This window comes from Phycomyces blakesleeanus (assembly GCF_001638985.1).
Source record: "Phycomyces blakesleeanus NRRL 1555(-) unplaced genomic scaffold PHYBLscaffold_7, whole genome shotgun sequence".
Taxonomy (NCBI): domain Eukaryota; kingdom Fungi; phylum Mucoromycota; class Mucoromycetes; order Mucorales; family Phycomycetaceae; genus Phycomyces; species Phycomyces blakesleeanus.
In genome coordinates, this window is record NW_017265140.1 from 42,969 (window position 1) to 58,082 (window position 15,114).

The 15,114-nt window shown below is 32.4% G+C and overlaps 4 protein-coding genes across 4 annotated transcripts in view; 2 read left to right on the forward strand and 2 right to left on the reverse strand.

The window, feature by feature from the left end:
• PHYBLDRAFT_166465 (hypothetical protein) overlaps positions 1-830 on the forward strand; it is a gene marked incomplete at both ends in the record, with an annotated part of 2,300 nt that extends 1,470 nt beyond the window's left edge. The window contains 4 exons of the mRNA XM_018435424.1: positions 154-208; positions 397-422; positions 513-602; positions 738-830. Of these exons, the coding sequence (XP_018293238.1) occupies positions 154-208; positions 397-422; positions 513-602; positions 738-830 (264 nt within the window). The remainder of the gene's footprint in view (positions 1-153; positions 209-396; positions 423-512; positions 603-737) is intronic.
• Positions 831-1,605: 775 nt separating this feature from the next.
• PHYBLDRAFT_71955 (hypothetical protein) lies at positions 1,606-2,412 on the reverse strand (the record flags this gene model as incomplete). The annotated part of the gene is made up of 3 exons (XM_018442570.1): positions 1,606-1,765; positions 1,949-2,168; positions 2,259-2,412. 3 exons carry the CDS (start codon positions 2,410-2,412, stop codon positions 1,606-1,608), a joined length of 534 nt encoding a protein of 177 aa, XP_018293239.1.
• A 6,179-nt stretch (positions 2,413-8,591) lies between these two features.
• Positions 8,592-9,057, reverse strand: PHYBLDRAFT_72036 (hypothetical protein; the record flags this gene model as incomplete). Its single annotated transcript, XM_018442584.1, has 3 exons — positions 8,592-8,680; positions 8,755-8,817; positions 8,886-9,057. 3 exons carry the CDS (start codon positions 9,055-9,057, stop codon positions 8,592-8,594), a joined length of 324 nt encoding a protein of 107 aa, XP_018293240.1.
• A 1,577-nt stretch (positions 9,058-10,634) lies between these two features.
• Positions 10,635-13,687, forward strand: PHYBLDRAFT_166468 (hypothetical protein; the record flags this gene model as incomplete). The annotated part of the gene is made up of 7 exons (XM_018435425.1): positions 10,635-10,728; positions 10,789-11,040; positions 11,116-11,596; positions 11,956-12,028; positions 12,090-12,574; positions 12,649-13,269; positions 13,336-13,687. The coding sequence occupies 7 exons, from the start codon at positions 10,635-10,637 to the stop codon at positions 13,685-13,687; spliced, it is 2,358 nt and encodes a 785-aa protein (XP_018293241.1).
• Between the last annotated feature and the right edge of the window lie 1,427 nt (positions 13,688-15,114).

The window sequence follows — 15,114 nt, forward strand, 5'->3', positions numbered from 1 at the left end:
CCCGCATTTTGTCAGGGTCAAACTGGATTTTAAGACAAGTCTTTTTTTTTTCCTTTTTTTTTCTTTTAACAACATTTATTATTGATATTTTCTTTGTTTCTCTTTTGCTTATGTTTTTACAATTTCACTTATAATTTTTTCTTTCTTTTATAGCTCAATACCAAATATGTGTCTCTTTGTTTGGCTATACTCTGTCTGATATATCAAGGTAAGATATTATTCTCTTACAGATCTTTGTTACTCATCATATTGTTTGTCTAGCCATTGCTACTCATTTCCATTGAGTCTCATCATCTCTTAATCGAACATGATGGTAAGTTTTTTTCTTAAAAAAAATTCAAATTATTCTTTTGTCTTCCTCATAGATATATATTTATTTTTATTATGATTTATTAGTTATGTCTAATATTATGCACGAAGACGTATAATCAGTAATATTTGGTAAGTTAACTACAATATATTTAATAAATACGCCTTTACTACACACAATATTAATAATTATTCATTTTTAGAATGTATCTCTATTCAAAGACTACTGGTATTGTCTTGATAATTCTGAAGAACATGTTTATATCAAGTTTATGTCAAGTCTTCTCCGCCTTGTAAGTATTTATGAAGAAATTTCAATTTAAATCATTTACTAATTCTTCTTTTCTATTAATCATTTTTTAATAGCATTCCCGGTATTAAAGTATGTATTCCATGTCTACTCCCGGAAGGCTTTAAATTATATATAGCAAGCAAGAAGTATTAGCGATTATAATAGCTATAGTATCAAAACTGTTGCGAAATTAGGATTTTTAGCTAGAAAAGATTTTCCTATCAAATAAAACAAAATTGAACAAAAAATGTATAACCCAATGTTTTTCCAAAAAATAAATAAATAAAAGTAAAATAAATAAACAAGCCAAAGAGGCTTGTTTATAAAAATCTACCCATGCTTTGTTTCTCTTTTCCATTGTAAAAAAACCTAGTTTCATTGCTTTTGTGTGTATAAAAAACCTAGTTTCATCACTTTGAGCATGTATAAAAAACCAACTATCATCATTTCTTTATATTGTAAAAAACCTACAATCATCTCTTTGATAGTTTTTAAAGCATTTCTGCAGCCAATAAAAAAACCCGGTAAAAATAATAATATGGGACGCTAGCTCTTTATAGACCTCAAAATATAACACATAAAGAGGTAGGCTCGATAGGAGTAAAGCATAACTACAATATTTATTCAGTTTCTATAATTTGTGGACTGACAATCGTTCTACATTGGGTTTTCGTGTACCCGTTGTTATAATGATACGCATCAGCACCATAGATGATATCGTACCATTGCTCAAAATGATATATCACAAAAATTGTGATGATATCGGCTCAATCATCTACATTTTTGGTACATTTGATCCAGATGAAATTACCCTATTTTTCCAGTGTAGTGAGCTCAATGATAATTACCGAATACCCAAATTGAATCACAAACAAAGTTAATCGAATAAAGTCTCCCTGGTATGCATCTTCAAGACACTTCTTCATGTACATTATTTCGAACCTGTCTCTTCTATTGGTCGTTTAATCCTTTGAAAAGCCATTGCATTTTTTGAGACCAAACAGCTAAGAGCAGTAAACCGGGCCAAAGCTAAGGACGGTCTCTCGCAAACGTAAATGCAGATGCATCTTTGGTGAACCAAACGGAGCTTGATATAACACCTCACACTCTCTGCAGAAAACCTCTAATGAGTTATGGACCTTATTAAGATGAGCCATGTATATACTTGGCATTGAGAGATATTGGCATGCATTCACAAACGTTGTTCATTTAACAAGACGGACTTCACACAAGCAGCTACACAGGAGAACATGAGAGTAAACCAAGCACTAATACTTCCACTCATTTGCCTTCATGAATGGGAAACCACTCCCAATCCTTGTACCCAATGATGTGTAGTATTCTTACAGTAAAACATTTTCAGCATCAACCCGTGTTGCAGCCAAGTGTGTATCTGTGATGAGACCAGAAGATACCCATTTCTCCATTATTCTCTTCGCTGTACTGATATACAGGCTATACATCGAATCGATGACAGTGCATTCAACGAGGTTGAAGTAAACCAGGCCATACAATTTTTCCAGGCAACAAGAATTAGAGTAGCACAGAAAATAGCAAAAGATGGACACTAGATAGTAGGAATCACCACACCACTACAAAAGTAAATGAGTTCCACGACGAGGAGATAGAGATAGTGATTGATTCTGCTCGCCTTTACTTTCTTGGGCCCTGGAATGAGACCAACGAAGACAGCATTCTCCTTTATTGTACCGTTCTGGTGTGGGCAAGTTGTTGATACAAAGATATATTGCACTACAGGGACAACCGACCCCATCAAAAGGCTGAAACGAATGGATGTTCATGGCAGGCATAATGGAGCACTCATGATTCACAGATAGTAAAATATTACCGTCTTTTGGATTATTTCACTATGCACCATCGTGAATCTCAAATTTCATGTCTGGAACGTGTGATCTGTTTCTCCAATAGTTTATGATGTCTTCGAATCTAGGGCAGCAAAAGGTATAGACAATGGTTTGATTGTGGAGCTTTACATGTAGATCCTTGTTGGGATACTCAAGGATCTTGATGTTGCAAAGAAAAAAAGTATTTCTGCATTCTCTACCAGAAAGTGTCTCGAAATTACAACACTCTGGAACTACATCGGACTCCCCGTATACTTTTTTTTATGATCGCCACATGCTACAAACCGCTAGACATTTCGAGTCACATTGCCAAGACCGGTCATAGAGTTTACACTGTTTGTACTGAGGAAACATGAAAAGACTGTCCAAAATGCGCCAATACCTCATTAAAGAACTTCAACAGGACAGCACCAGTAGAATTGACAGTATATTTAGATATGAATAAGACAGCAAACAAAACATTGAAAGCATGGGTTGGATCGGCTGGCATATCAAACAGAGAAAAGTGTTCTATTTAAATATATATATATATATGTATGCTGTATTTGTTAATTCCATGTACTTTTTGTACTAACCCCTAACATCTTCAGATTCACTGTCAGAAATATCCAAAATAACTGCTACAATGGCATCCTCATCTTTGCTTTCAGAATTAAACAAGGAATCAATGGCAAAAAGAGGTAAGTCTTTGGCTGTATTGTCGAGTAAAAAAGAATCAAATTATTAGATATTATAAACAAGTATACAACTTTAATAAAAATACTATGGATACCTTCAACCTGATATTCAATATCAACATCATCTCCAAAGCCAATCTTTATGTCATTGTCATTCGACATTACCTCTGTAATTGAAGTTGTATTATATAAAAAGAAACACATTTAATTAAAATTCTCTTGATAATTATTTTCTTAAATTATAACAAGAAGATCCCAACTGATATATTGTCTCACATCATCATCTTCTAAATGTACTCTGAGTGGTTGTTGTTGTTACTGGACGTGTTGGGTGCATGTTACTTTTAAAGTCTAAAATTGGTAATAATGGAGAATGGTTCAGAGACACAAATTAAGAGCAACTTCAGTAGTTATTTTTTTTTGTATTTAATTGATACTGCCAGAACTGAAAATGCACAGCGTTGGATCTTATGTAGCTTCTATAAAATCATTGCTTATCGAAAAACAGGGGTTTGAAACTGAAAGTTCAGCCACAATACAAAAAAGAAAATTTAGTAAATGATAAAATCCGTGTGTAGAAACTGATGGACTTGCTCTATTCAAAATGATACACTCGTAGCCACACAAAATTATGTATATGTACATCTATCCCACATCTATTACCACATTTCTACTTACATTTATGCTATACCAGTATTTTATATCCTTCCCAGCATAACTATTATAAAAAATCAGACGTTATTCCTTAAAATATTATATTAGATCATTGTACCACAAAACCAAAAACAAATAAATTATAACCGCAGCTTTAATTGACCCAAATTTATATCCTTGTACTTTATATAATTCAATCAAATGTTTGATTAACTTGCGTTCTAGTAATTCGTTTTTGCTGAAAACAAGTGTGTTAAAGAGCTAGAGACGATAAAAAACGAATGGGCTAAGAGAAGCGGCGGGATTTTAATTATATCGAATTTTCGGAGTATGAATTAGCTCAAAAATAGAAATCCGACCATTACTCCTGCAGTGGGAAAGTGATGTTTTCAGTCTCCATTTGAGTAGTATTAAAAGACAGAACATACACCATTTTATCAGGCACGGATTTGATATGAAATGTCAATTGGGGCAATATGCTTCCTGATCGGGAATTATAAGAATAGACTGAGAACAAAATATATCTTTAATATTACAGCCATATCTTGTCAAGTTTAATAAAATATATATATCCTTGATTTATATGAGATTTTCAAATAAATTTAAATGAAATATAACAAAAAGTAAAAATCTTATCAAGTTGGAAAATAAAAAAAGTAAGACACTATTATAAAAAAAACATATAACAACTTATTGAGAATTAATAAGAGTTCTATTGAAGCTATTATAGATATATTATATTTATATTTCCGTGTTTTACAATATATAAATTATAAAAACAAATACTTATAATAAATAGTAATAATAATTATAGTATACACACCACAATTGAGTGAAATACAAACTCCACAATCCAGAACGGATACTACAATTGCTAATGAACCTGGCAGGGTCACATCTCAGGAACATAACACATACCAGGCACTGGTACACTTCACACTGCTTCAGTGATAACCAACCATTAAGAGCATCTGCAGCAGTAGCATTTAAATTTAGTTTTTCCCAATTTAAGTGCTTTTTGTAAATGCTTTTCAAAAAAATCGTCTGCAGCAGTAGCATTTCCGACAGCATGTATTTACATGCTCCATGATTTTTATGACCTTGAGCATGGAAATAGATGCTCATTTTAAAAACTTGCCGAGTATTTAAATCGTTTTTCTTTGTTATTTTTTTCTTTAAATCGAATAATAGTATATAGCAACACTTACAAAAACTCACAAAAATTATGCTCACTACAAAGCTGATAGTCTCGAGAACATTTAACTTGTATTTTTTATATTAAATATAAAAGAAAAATATCTAATAATAATGAATTTTACTAGTGAAGAAGACTATACCAGATAGTATAATTATCTAAATGCTTCTTTTTATTATGCTACTGATATTTTACCCTCAATATTTTTACTGATTTAAACCTCAGATGTGGCTTATGAGCACTTAAATTAATGCTAATAGAAATGCTACTGCTGCAGATGCTCTAACTAATAGAGATCTTAAATTAGATAACCAAATGTCTATATAAACAGCTATGATCTTCTTTCTTAAATAAATAACACTCTCACAGTACCTATTGTTCTCTTTCTGAAATTTATTTGTATACCTCAATAATAATAAAGAAATTTAACTTTTTTGTTTGATTATTAAATTTTAACCTTTTTTTACACTTTTTTTTATTTCATTAAATTAAATCCTTTTTAGTATGTGTTTATTTTATTTATAGATAGATAGTCTTCTTTCCTTTTCATTATTTTCAATGTTTATTCATTTCTGTAAAGATTACAGAAGACAATGTATGTGCAACTTAGATAAAACGAGCCTTATAATGTGTTAAACCTAAAAAAATAAATGAACTTATATACATGCTTCTTTTTAAAGTTTTTCCTTGTAAAAGATAATTTTTAAAAGAAACCACAGGTTAATGCCTACAGACAGGGCTTTTTAATTAAGAGAAAGCTAATTACATAATCCAAAAAAAATTATATAATTGTCTCTTGTTCTGACAGGGCCATAATTCAGAAGATTAATACAGATTTTCCTAGGTTACAGCTAGCTATCAATCAAAAGAAATCTTTAAAACATGAAACTCACATATTGCTATAAGACATTGTTATATTCTTTATTAAGTAAAACATTATGTGCAGTATCTATTATTCCCTTTAATGTCATTCGTTTACCTCACTTATAATATATAGCAATTTCTCAAGATAAATACACTATTGCTATTTAACTCATTATCGTATCCAGTTTACTCATAACACATATTTAAATAAAACATTTGAAACTCGGTTTATTACTGATAGAAAGACCGTGAAATCCCTAAAAATGTATTGTTAAAAAAGAACCTTCACATTTTATTTCACATTTGATTTTTTAATGTTAGACTTAATCTTTTCAGCTAAAACCATTATACCTATTTGTTTACTGAGTAGAGCTGTTATATAAAAAACACTGAGTACTAAATGATTATCAGCATTAATCTCTTTGTTAAACTTGTAATTATTATAGTCGCTTTCATCCACGCATAATAGATTTTTGTCTTTTGAAAAATTCTATCGATTATCAAAAAATAAACAAAAAGAATTAGATAACAAAATATAATTGGTCAACATATTATATATGTACTATAGAGTAACTTACTTAAATATATTTTGCTTGAAGACCAGTATAAATATATGATCTCAAGTGTTAAAATTAAATTGTATAAAAAAGCAAAAAGTAGAAGTATAATGAATTAAACAGTAATGTAAAAGAAGAAGAAGGATTATAAAAAAGACCATGTACTAGTTAAAGGGCATTGATTAATAAAATAAAACAGGGACTGGCTTTGGAATGAATAAGATTTCAAAAAACATGTATTTTATATATTGTTATTGTATATGCATCATATTAGTTCTTGAGTTTACTTTAAACATAACTGGTTAGTTAGAGATTCTGAAGCTACACAATGATATGGAAATAATTATTTAGTTTGTACTCAAGCTATAAATCCTAAGCCATTTCAATGGACTGGGATACCATTTATAGAATAAAGCACTACGGTGGAGAAAATGGTAACATGTTACCACTTTGGTAACATAACTGCCATTTTTTACTTAATAAAAAATGGCAGTTATGACTCTGTATAAGGCCAAAACAGGCACTGTTACCATTTTTTACATAGTAAAAAATGGCAGTTATTTATTATGTAAAAAGCCAAAACAGGCACTATTACCATTTTTCAAAAAAAAAATCAAGTGTCCTTCCTTTCCTCTATTACATTCTTTCTTTTGTTCTATTGCTTTCAATTCTAGCACAACCTCTTGTTTTTCCTTTGCAACTTTAACAGAATGGTCTGTTTTTTATTATACAATATTGAATCGGGTTTAATTGAATTGAATCTTTATTTCAATGCATGTTTTATTAAATGAAAATGATAATAATAATAGTAATAATGAAAAAACAATTCCATTGGCCACTCGCAATAAAAAATGGTTCTGTTTAGCTACTGCAAAACGTATGCAGTAAAACACTACTATTCAAATTGTATTTCATATACTTTGGGTATTCTAATATATCTTAGATAGCACTTATTATTTTTTACCGATTTCTACAAATATACTAATATTAGAGAAAAAACTTAAAATAAATAAATAGATATAATATTATTATAATGCTTACCTTTATATAATATGCTTACTTGTTCAGTAAAATAAGCGTTTACTCTAAGAATATATATATATATTAAAGAATGTATTAATATTTAAGATCTATATATAAGAAAAGCAATAAAACATAAGCACTATAGAAAGTCGTTATCGTAGAAGAAGAAAAACTTGAGCAAAGATTCAAGTCATGTAACATGAAGCTAATTCGAATCTGATTCATACAACTGGAATGAGCATCTTGTTAGAAAGCTTAACGTGTTTATTCTACTCAATATACTTACATATAATAGAACGACTCCCAAGTATAATATATCAGTACAAAAATATTACTATTAATTTTTTTCCCAAAAAAAAGGCTATATACTGTTTCCTTTTATATTTGAATGTAGCGGAATTGTAGATGCTGTACATTAGCTTCAAATTCTTGTAATCACAACATTAGCAATCATATGAAAGAGGTCAATAAATTTTTTATATGAAAGAAAAAAGGAATAAAAAACATAAAAAGAAAAATGACGAGATAAGAAAAAAAATGCACTAAAGACAGACTAAAAAAATCAAACTCGGCCAATCACAGCAGCCAAACTACGATCTTCGGCTTCTCTTGCGAGCAGGCTTGACACTTGCTGTGGGTGGAGGAGACCTACATAAAAGAGTAAGAAGTTTATATTAGTTTTGTATTAACAGCGCATGAGAAAAAGCAACAATGGTAACTTACAGCACATCTGCCATTATGGGCGACTCAACATCACCAGTTTCTGACATATCAGGAGAAGAAAGCAAAGAATCACTTATGTCTTGCTGTGTCTATAGCATAATAAAAGGAAATGATGTTAATTAAAGTTTACAATATATAGATTTGTTAATTGATAAACTTACTTTGTTCTTCTCTGCCATTCTTCTCTTGTGCGTCTGGTTGTTGCTCTTGAAGCTTTCCCAAAGAAGGCTTCTTGCACACCACATTCTTTTACATTGGTGGATGTGCAATCCACCATTCTTCGCCAACCTCTCCAAATGCATCATGTAGTATTCCCTGTTTTTCTCTGGGATATTCTTCCATTCTTTTGAGACCGCAGGATAGTCTTTGTCAGTGATATCATGCTTTACCATACGGCCTAATGTTTTGAGATGCAGTCTTTTTACTGTCAAATCATGGTCTGAAAGAGGGACTAATGGGGGCAAAGGCTGCCCTTGTGGAACTTCTTTGCAGCGCGCCTTCCAGTCCTGCTCGTGAAGAATCTGAAGCAACAGATTGTATTTTTGTGCTTCGTTTTTTCCTTTGAACTCGCCGCCAGTATTGATTACTCACTTACCGAGCTGATCAGGGTACTCTGTGAGCTGGGCTCTTTTCACAGACTTGGCAATGTGCTCAAGAGCTACAAAAAATGTATGACAATATTAATAGAATAAATGAACATCTAAGCACAGAATATATATGACTTACAACTCTGCTCAATAATGCTTTGTTGCATTGTAGTTAGATCTTCCGCACTGACTGCTGGCACAAATTGATTGCTGAATTGCCTTTGAAGCTCGCGCAATGCTTGCTTGATTTCGGCAAGATCAACCTCAATCTTTTGAATTGAGTTGAGGAGAGTTGTGTTAATATTGGACATGTTTAAGTTTTTTTTTAGCTATAAGCAGTGAGTTGAAAAGAAAAGATGATAGTTTAGACAAGTAGAATAAGAGCGATTTGAGTTTGAGAAAGGCAACGATTTATTACAAGCAATTGATAGCTATTTATATGAAAAAGATACAGACAGATGTACAAACAAAACATATAAAAGAAGGGATGCTTATGCACTTGTATGCACCTGTCTGCACCTGTCTGCAGTAGCTCATGTGAACATGATACAGTCTTTTTGTGTCAACACAACAAAACTGTAAGAAATATAAAGATAAAATGAATTAGACTTTAAATCAATATTATATGTATAAATGTTCATACTTTGCACCGTCTACATATTAAACGTTTTAAAGTATATGATATAATAATATAACTCTATACATATTGCAGATATAGCATGAAATTTGGTTAAAGTTCTCGATGACAAAACCCTGTACCAGTTAAAATTATAACTTTAAATATACTCTACAGTAGCTATATAACATCTGAACATCATATAGTTAATTAGCCCCTTTTTATCAACATTAAAGTAAATGTTATGATACTCAAGTTCATATCATACTTATTATCATTATCGACTAAAACGCGTTTTGATTGATGCTGTCATCAAAGGTAAAAATAATTTTAACTGTCATTACTATTATTTACCAAGGGGCATTTTTGACTGAAACTGTACATTTTTGAAAAAGGTGTGCTTTAACTCACATCGGCACTTTCAATTAACACCCCTTTCGATCAGTAGTGCTTATCTTGATGATGTCAGTAAAAGAGTATCAGACTATAGCCCTCATTATCTATATCTATTTCTTTAAGTTTTATACATAAACAAGAAAATAATGCTATTAGCTAAATATATATTCACTATCTCAAAAATATTATTAGTACAACACAGATAATATAAATATGTCTTTTCTACCAATGTGTTTAGACAGTACTACTTTTTTTTAACTGTTAATTATTAGAAGGCTGTTTTTCTTTGCTTTTGGTATTAGAGAGTAATTGATAATTTATTTAAAAAAAAACATAAATTATTTGGTCATTAATTATCCTAAATATACATATACCTTTTTATAAAGCCCAAAGAATATCTAATCGCTCACAAGTAAAGAGTACGTGTCTGTTTCACCGGTGCTCTTTTAATGGTACCCCCTTGTCAACCAAGAAGTATTTTAACTTACATCATAATTATTAATGAAGAAGAATCTTTCCAACCACGGGAATTATTTACTGACAGGTGTTTCACCTAGCATTGACATTACTGTAATCATTGCTATATCATCATTATGAGAGAGAAAAAGAAAAAGAGCCGCAAGCATTTTGGTTAAAAAATAAAGAGTATATAAAGATGTCTTTTACATTTAATAAATAGCACCAAAATCCTCTTCGCAGCTTTATTTTATATATTACATACGTACCAACCCAACCAATATGTCTTCTTCCAACGTCAGCCAGCAGAGAGATAGAATATCTACACAGCAATACTAATGTGATCAATGTGTCTTGTTTTTTGATAACTACCAGAAGCTGCAAAACCACAAGAGAATTCACAGAGGAGATTCAGCAACAATGACTGAAATTGACCAGTCTATTCTGGATGATGTTGACATGTACCATGACGAAAATGATACTAGTAATGAAGATGAATCTGTTAGCAATTCAGGTAATGAAAAGAGCTGTAATTGTATTATTTATTTTCCAATTACTAAATAATGTATTACAGAATATACTATGGAGTCCATGGAGCTTGATAATACTATTTCATATAAGTGCGCATGTAATTTTGAGGACAGTGAGGGTGAAGCTCACATTTACAACAGCAGCCGAATCAGTACAAATACTTTTACCAAGGCCAAGTTGATGAGTATTCATCTGTCTCAATTGATGCTACAGCATAGAATTGCTAGAGCAGCATATAGAGACATTGTTCAATTTATAAACACTGTCATCCGAGACCATGATGATATAATGATGGGTAAAATATTATATTTTCTGTTACCTTGTACTTTAATTCCAGCTCACTAACATGTAGTGATATCGTTTTTTTTAGAACCTGGGGCTAAGATCAGTCATGGCAAAACTGTTGATGCTTTGCTCAAGTCAAAGTCAAGTGTCAAGGGCCATGAGTATGATGTCTGCTCTAGTGGTTGTCGATTGTATGGCATTAATGACGACCAGGAATCTTGTGTTGACTGCGGCAAACCGCGATACAAGACTGATCCCGATCAAAGTCAGACACCAGCCGCCAGTATGAAACTTATGTCAGTTGGGGATATGCTTTCTCAAATGTTGGCAGATCCAGCCACAAGAGAACTCCTCTGTTACAGAGCAAACCAGGAATCTGTAGCTGGTCAGCTAACCGACATTTTTGATGGTGACAATTACAAGCAGTTGGTGCAGCAGGGCCTGTTCTCCAATCCCGATGATATTGCCATTAGGCTTTATACCGATGGGTTTGTCAATCAAAAGAAAGGCAAAAACTCATATACCATCATCCATTGCATAATATTCAACCTAGACCCATCCATCAGGTAATTAATTAATTTATTACTATTTATTATTATTATTACATTTTTTTTAAAAAAAAAATTACTAATAAAATACTTAGATATACCAACAAATACCTTTTGCAACTGGCAATCTTGCCTGGCCCCAAGAAGCCAACTCATTTGGACTCCTTTCTTATACCCATCATCAATGAATTGCGAGATCTTGAGGCACATGGCTTGGTTGTCAAGCACAATGGAGTGGAGCTTTGCAGATCCAAGGTCTATCTTCTGCTTGCTTCTGGCGATATTCCAGCTGTAGCTGATATGGCCCACATTGGTTCCCATACAAGTTTATTTGGTTGCCGTTTTTGTGAGACCAAAGGCAAATGCCCTACTAACAGATGGCATGGCATGTACTTTGATGACATTTCCGCCCGGTTAAGACCTTTGGAAGACTTCAAAGTAGGCAACCCTGTAAGTATACAAATGTTCAATTAGCCATCTTTTTTTCATACTAAATAACTGCTTGTAATAGTCGAAGAACATATACCAGCCGAGCATATATACCCAACTCTCAACCTTCTCTGGATCATCATTTTTTGCATTAGATAAACTTCATTTAATTGCAAGAGGGATTGGAAAGCTTGTGTATGACCTGATTACCATCACCCTCACAAAGGAAACCAAATTTTATTATACCCATCCAGACAATACCCTCAATACCACCGAATACCCTTTTCATATACCAAGAGCAGACCTTGTAACAATCGGAAACTGTATCACCAGCTCACGAAAATATATACCCACCTCATTTCAAGGCAGTTTCGACAACGTATTTGCCAAGATCGATGGTACTCGCGCAGTGGACTGGCTTGACTTTCTCTTATACCTTGTCCCCACTTTGGTCGTGCCTTATTTACCAAATAGGGCTGTCAAAACAGCTCTATTATCTCTCGTGAAAGGTTGCACGCTTGTCTTGCAATGGACGTTGACATCAGAATTGCTTGATGAGATGGAGTCGTAAGTTATTATACGTCTCATATATTATCATTACAAATAGCTGATTGTTACCATTTTTTAAATATTAATAATAGATACTTCAAGCACTGGCACTCGTTTTTATACCAACAAGTCCAGAATAATACCCTGTCTCATAGTGTTTTCCGACCAGTGCAACATTATCTGGTCCATATACCCTATATCATCAAGCAGCAAGGCCCTCTGCGATGCTACTCCACTCGCTCAATGGAGAGAGTAATTGGCGTCTTCTCGAAATTGATAAAGTCCAAATCAAAGGGTGGCCGAAACGCCAGTTTTCTCGTCGAGCGATTTGCGATTCACAATTATACCAGCACGGCAATCAACATCTGTGATGAAATCAACCTCATTCGGCCAAAGCCATATGGAAGAGAGAGCTACATGGACCTTCCTAATGATCCTAGTGGTGCGCAGTTGTGGGAGCCATTTCATCAGTTTGTTAATTTGAACGATGATTCGGTGGAAGGTGTAGGCGACCCTAGTGTGAAGGAAGCTTTATTGAAATACTACTGGAGAACAACAGGCTTGACTGGCCACGAGTTTGGTGACTCTGTTGTTGTTGTAGCTGCACGTCTGTGGATGGACTCGACTGTATATTCCTCATGCATGTACCAAAGAAAGAAAAACGAGACCAGCCGTGGCAACCATTACATGATGTTTACTTGCCCCTATAGAAAGTAAGTATAGTATTTTTCGATATACAATCAAAAGTTGCTTACATTCTATTTATTTATTTATTTTAGCAACCGTAATGTAATTGTTCACAGCTGGCTCGTCGGTACAGTACAGTTCTACTTTCAGCATGTAGATTTCTATGGCTTCCCACACTTTCTTGCTTTCGTGGAGGTCATGAAGGAACATGACGCGGCTGGTCATGACTCATCAGTACCTATCGTCAAACAACGGTCACAAAGCACCCATACACTAGGCCACCAAACGCAACCGACTTATGCAGTTATAAGTGTAAATGACATTTGTCATCAAGTTGGTCTGGTCCAATACCCACCGAATGGAAACCAGTTTTATGTAATTGCGCCCTATTATATCTTTAACAACAACATGCGCATTACTAAAGGCAATCTTTCCATTCTGTAATCCTTTTTATTTTTATCTTATTTTTCTATATGCTCTATATCCTTATATCTTTTATATTTTTTATATCATCCTTGTATCTTATATTCTTTTTTTAATTTTCTCTATTTCTTATGTTTTTTTTAATCTCTATATGCCCCGTCTTTCTTTTCTTCTTTATATACTCTGGTTTTTTTTCTATTCTCTATACACCTTATGCTTTTCTCTTCATTCCCTATATGCTCTATACACCATTACGCGATTTAAATAAAATCAAATTGCCAATTCATCAAGATAAAAAGAATATCTAAAAAAAAAAGAATGTAGTTTAAAAAATAAAAAAATGGCAGTTATGTTACCATTTCGTTTACACATTCCAAAAATTATTAATCTTAATAATTGTTGACATCTTTGATATTCAATAAAACATATATTTCAATACTCAAAGTGGTCATTACAACTTACAAACATTTTTTACAGTATTGAAAATATTGTACAGCAACAAAAAAAGTGTTTTCATGTTACTTTTTTAAATTGCTACGAATGACATTACCATCTTACAACAAACGGCGGAGATTTTATTGGGTTTCGACCAAAAAAATGGCAGTTATGTGCCTACTTTCGGCCCAACTGCCATTCATCCCGCCGTAGTGAAGTGTGTTTTATAATTTACTCATGTATAGATTACATATATATTAACTTCGGATATACTTTCCGTAACATCAGAGTTAGTACTCCTCTTAATTGCGTAACAGTCTAAACTGATAATTATAATAGAATCTATAACATAATTAAAAGCCTGTACACATAAATATTACTTATTAATTTATTTTGTGTACATCACACTCATAATACAAATGACCTGATGTTTTTGTTTAAAGCACGAAAACTTTATATGAAGTACCCACACTTCATGAAACCAAGTAATTTAAATATGATTGTAGAGTAACATATTTTAAAATACTGGAATAGAAATAAGATTAAAAGTAAAAATGAGATTTGACTTAATTATACCAAATAAATATAAACCTATGGAGTGTCTGTTTACTGGTATATATTTAAGCCGTGTTTTGGATGTCTTTGACATTGACAGAAAAAAAAAGTAAATAGGTAAAATTTATCTGAATGGAAAGATAATTAAATTAAGTGCACATATAGTAAAATAAATAGGGTAGGTGGAGGCAGAGTCGAATTGATTAAAGTGAAAGGCTGAAGAAGAATGAGAGTGAATTGTAACAGCAATTTTATTTTAAAAATATTGAGAAGGTTTTGATAGTAGAGTATTTGTATTGTGTAAAGAGTGCAGAATAGTGAGATAGACGGAGGCAGTGTGTAAGAATTTTTTTTTATATATAAGACAGGTTTGAGAATTAGGGTGTGTAACAATTTTATTATTATTATAGACTTGAGGATTATTGTGTGCGCCTATAAAGAGAGATTACTATGGTAGG